This window comes from Zea mays, chromosome 7, assembly GCF_902167145.1.
Source record: "Zea mays cultivar B73 chromosome 7, Zm-B73-REFERENCE-NAM-5.0, whole genome shotgun sequence".
NCBI lineage: Eukaryota > Viridiplantae > Streptophyta > Magnoliopsida > Poales > Poaceae > Zea > Zea mays.
In genome coordinates, this window is record NC_050102.1 from 131,297,952 (window position 1) to 131,301,358 (window position 3,407).

The following is a 3,407-nucleotide window of genomic DNA, read 5'->3' on the forward strand; positions in this document are numbered from 1 at the left end:
TACTCTTTGGATTCGAATCGTATACGGATATTATCTAGTTGTGTTGGATAAGATCTGAATGAATAGCGACATCTTGAATAGCCAACTTTTGAGTATACGGATACAGATAGTACCCGGATTTGAATACGAATCGAATCTCAGCCCTTTTAGATAGATCGAATTCGAATATGGATGGAAAAATATCCGTTCCATTTACATCTCTACATTAAAAGGTAAGAAATTGTATCCGAGTGATATAGAAAGGATTAAGACATTTACTATGGTAAATAAGATACCGGATAAAATTGCATTGATCGTGCAGAGAATTTTCTCTATATATTATATATATCAACGATGCTGTGGATCATTGATGTCCACGTAGCTTACATATTTTCACCATTATCGTAGCGGTGAAGCAGGCAAAGAAAACGAAAGAGAGAAAGCTGCCGTTTCTTCTCCTCCAACGCAATTTGATCCAGGAGGAAGAGGCGAGCAAAGAAGAATTTCAAAGGGGAAAAAAAACTTCTCTAGCTAGCTTGGGGTTAAATTCATGCCTAACTCAAGAGTCAAACTAAATAAATATCCTCTCCACATGATCGTCGTCGGTCTCACGCCCCTTTCTGTCGACCGGATTGTTTTGTCTCCATAATCTGACAGGCAAGCCGTGCTTGGGCACAGGGAACGGGCTGTACTCGACCTCGTCACTGGATCCAACGATTTGCCACCTGCAAATTTAAAAATAAAGCATGCAGAGACGCCAATCAGTGTCTCAGTGTAAGATCAGTAAACTGTCGTTATAGCAGTCGATCACCACAGTTTATATAGGAGGGAGAGCACAGCGGGGCTAGTGAAGACGTACATTTCGAGGACCCCACAGATTATGGTACAGGAGTATATACATGATCGATACAGGCATACATACAGACAGGAGGAGATTTGGAGCATGCACGGAGAGAGATCAGAGCCGGAGCCCCATGGAGAGCGGCAGCAGCCAGCCATGTGTCATCCTGGTCCACAAGCTATAGGACAAGCGGGAATATATGGAGAGGATCTGAGAGGAGATGGACGCACCTGTAGCCGGTGACCAGGTGGTGGATGAGGACGAGCATCTCGAGCTTGGCCAGCTCGTTCCCGGGGCACGCGTGCACGCCGTGCCCAAACGGCAGGAACGTGCTCGGACGCGGCGCCACCTGCATAATACGCAACGTCCGGTCAGTCACGTCGTCGTCGTCCCACAGCAACTAACGGCGGTGAGGCCCATGCTTCTGTACGTAACGTACCTGGAATCTAGAAGGGTCGAACTTGTGTGGATCCTGGAAGTAGTCCGGGCTGTGGTGGATGTTCCTGAAGAGCGGCATCACCTTCCACCCCTTGGGGATAAGGAACCCTACACGGCATAATCCGAGTCAGAATTAAGCAAAGCACTCTCGTTGCTCCTCTAGCTACTCTTCGTGGTGCGCGCACGTGCGTGCGTACCTTTGTACTCCACGTCGGCCACGGCCTCCCTGAACGTGAACGAGATGATGCTCGCCATCCTTAAGCTCTCCAAAATCACCTGGACGGGCGACGTACGGATGAAACCACAAGAAAAAAATAATAAAGAGCCAGTTTTGCGTTTCCCAGCACGCACGCTCGTACCCTATGCGTTAGCGCCATGCTCTTCGTGTGCGCCCACGCCAGCGGCTGCCTCCCGCCGCCGGTGGCCTCGCGGACCGCCGCCTGCTCCGCCCGGACGGCCTCGAGCAGCTTGGGGTGGTCGTGGAGGTACTTGACGATCCAGGTGAGCGCGCTGGCCGTCGTGTCCTGCGCCGCGAACAGCACGCCGATGACGTTGTCGGCGATCTGCTCGTCGCTCAGGAGCGGCGCGCCGTCGTCGCCCCGGGACCGCATCAGGCAGCCCAGCAGGCCGGTGCCCGCCGCCTGGGCCTGGCCACGACGCTCCCGCATGATGTCGCACAGCACGCCGTGCAGCCGCCGCCGCGCCTACGGTGTACGTACGGTACGGTGTCCAGCGATTTCGTCACATGCATGCGTGCGTGCCAGGGGCAGGGCAGTACGTACTGCCGTTGCCCGAGACGTACCGTACGTGTAATGCGTTGGATGGGTTGTGTAAATGCCGTGTCGCGTGTGTGCTCACCTGCATCGCCTTGTAATGGAGCGTCCCCGGCAGGCTGTTGGGGAAGGAGTTGTACCCCTTCTCCACGACGGAGTAATTCTTCCTCAGCTCCGCCTTGCGCCGCTCGTCCAGCCGGCCGCCGAAGATCGTCACGATGCCCACATCAAACGACAGCTGAAACGTAACAACAGAAGCAAACAATCGTATTAATTCTCAGCACCCGATTCATTCCAACATTATATAATTGGCCGCGCATGCATGCTTGACTATTATTATTATTCCTTACCGTCTTCATGGCGTGGAACGTGCTTCTGACGTGGCCGGCGTCCCAGGAAGCGAGAGTGGACCGCACGGCGGCCTCCACCTCAGGAACGAGCGCGCGCAGCGCGTCGGGGCCGAGCGCGCCCTGGACGAGCTTGCGGAGGCGGAGGTGGTAGTCGCCCTGGTGGAAGAAGAGAGCCGACGGCCCGATCATGCGCTCCTTGCTCCGCGGGTAGGTCGGCTTGAACAGGTGCGCCTGCGTCACCAGCACGAACCGCGCCGCCTCCGGGCTCGCCAGCATCACGCACGGGCAACCCAGAAGGTGCGTCTTGAAGATCTCGCCGTACCTGCACACAAGGCATGCATGGTCGTTCCGTTCGAATCATTAGCAGCTTGTGAACAAGGGGGCGGATCCAGAACGAAGGACGAACACGCTGCCCGCATGAGTAGTAGTAGTTGCCTACGGCGACTAACCTCTTCTGTTTGGAAGCGAAGAAGAAGCTGGGGTCCTGGGAGTAAAGCTGGAGGGTCTCGCCAAGGTAAGGCCAGCCCATGGAGCCAGGAGGCAGCTTCAAGGGAGCAGACCTCCCATGGCCGCCGAAGCGGCCTTTCCCCTTTTGCCAGCGAGTGTACTGGACGTAGGAGGCGATGGCTAGCAAGATGAGGATGCACACGAGGGCCAAGAAGAAGGCCATCCAACTCGCAGACTGGCCTGCGGAGTTTTCTTGCCCGGCTTGCGCTTGTGCGTTCTGTGTGTGACTGAGGGCTGCTTTATAGAGTGTGTTGGTGGGCTGGGGCGTCGGAGGAGGGAAGAAAAATCTTTCCTGGAGGGATCTTTCGAATGGTGGAGGTCGAGCGAGCGCCTTGCGTGGTATTTATACAAGGAGCGCTGCTGGCAAGTGGCAAATCTCATGCTTAAAGTCAAAGATCGACTTGCACGCGGGAGGATAAGTTCCAGACGGCTTTCTAATACTCGCTCCATTTCTTTCTAATAGATTGTTGATTTAGTTTTGTCCAATACGGACTATCAATTTTGTCGGAATTTGTAAAA

At 54.3% G+C, this 3,407-nt stretch overlaps 1 protein-coding gene across 2 annotated transcripts; it reads right to left on the bottom strand.

Annotated features, from left to right (window-relative positions):
- Positions 1–279: 279 nt before the first annotated feature.
- On the bottom strand, positions 280–3,207 carry LOC100191697 (uncharacterized). 2 transcript variants are annotated; one of them, XR_555316.1, is made up of 8 exons: positions 2,831–3,207; positions 2,382–2,703; positions 2,117–2,269; positions 1,618–1,962; positions 1,456–1,534; positions 1,260–1,366; positions 902–1,169; positions 280–704 (listed from the first exon to the last, which is right to left on the bottom strand). XR_555316.1 is itself a non-coding variant. In NM_001137126.1 (8 exons), exons 1-8 carry the CDS (start codon positions 3,049–3,051, stop codon positions 551–553), a joined length of 1,500 nt encoding a protein of 499 aa, NP_001130598.1. In that variant the 5' UTR covers positions 3,052–3,081; the 3' UTR covers positions 292–550. The 2 variants fall into 2 exon arrangements, 1 of the variants encoding a protein (NP_001130598.1); NM_001137126.1 differs by having other exon boundaries at positions 292–704; positions 1,051–1,169; positions 2,831–3,081.
- Positions 3,208–3,407: the final 200 nt, after the last annotated feature.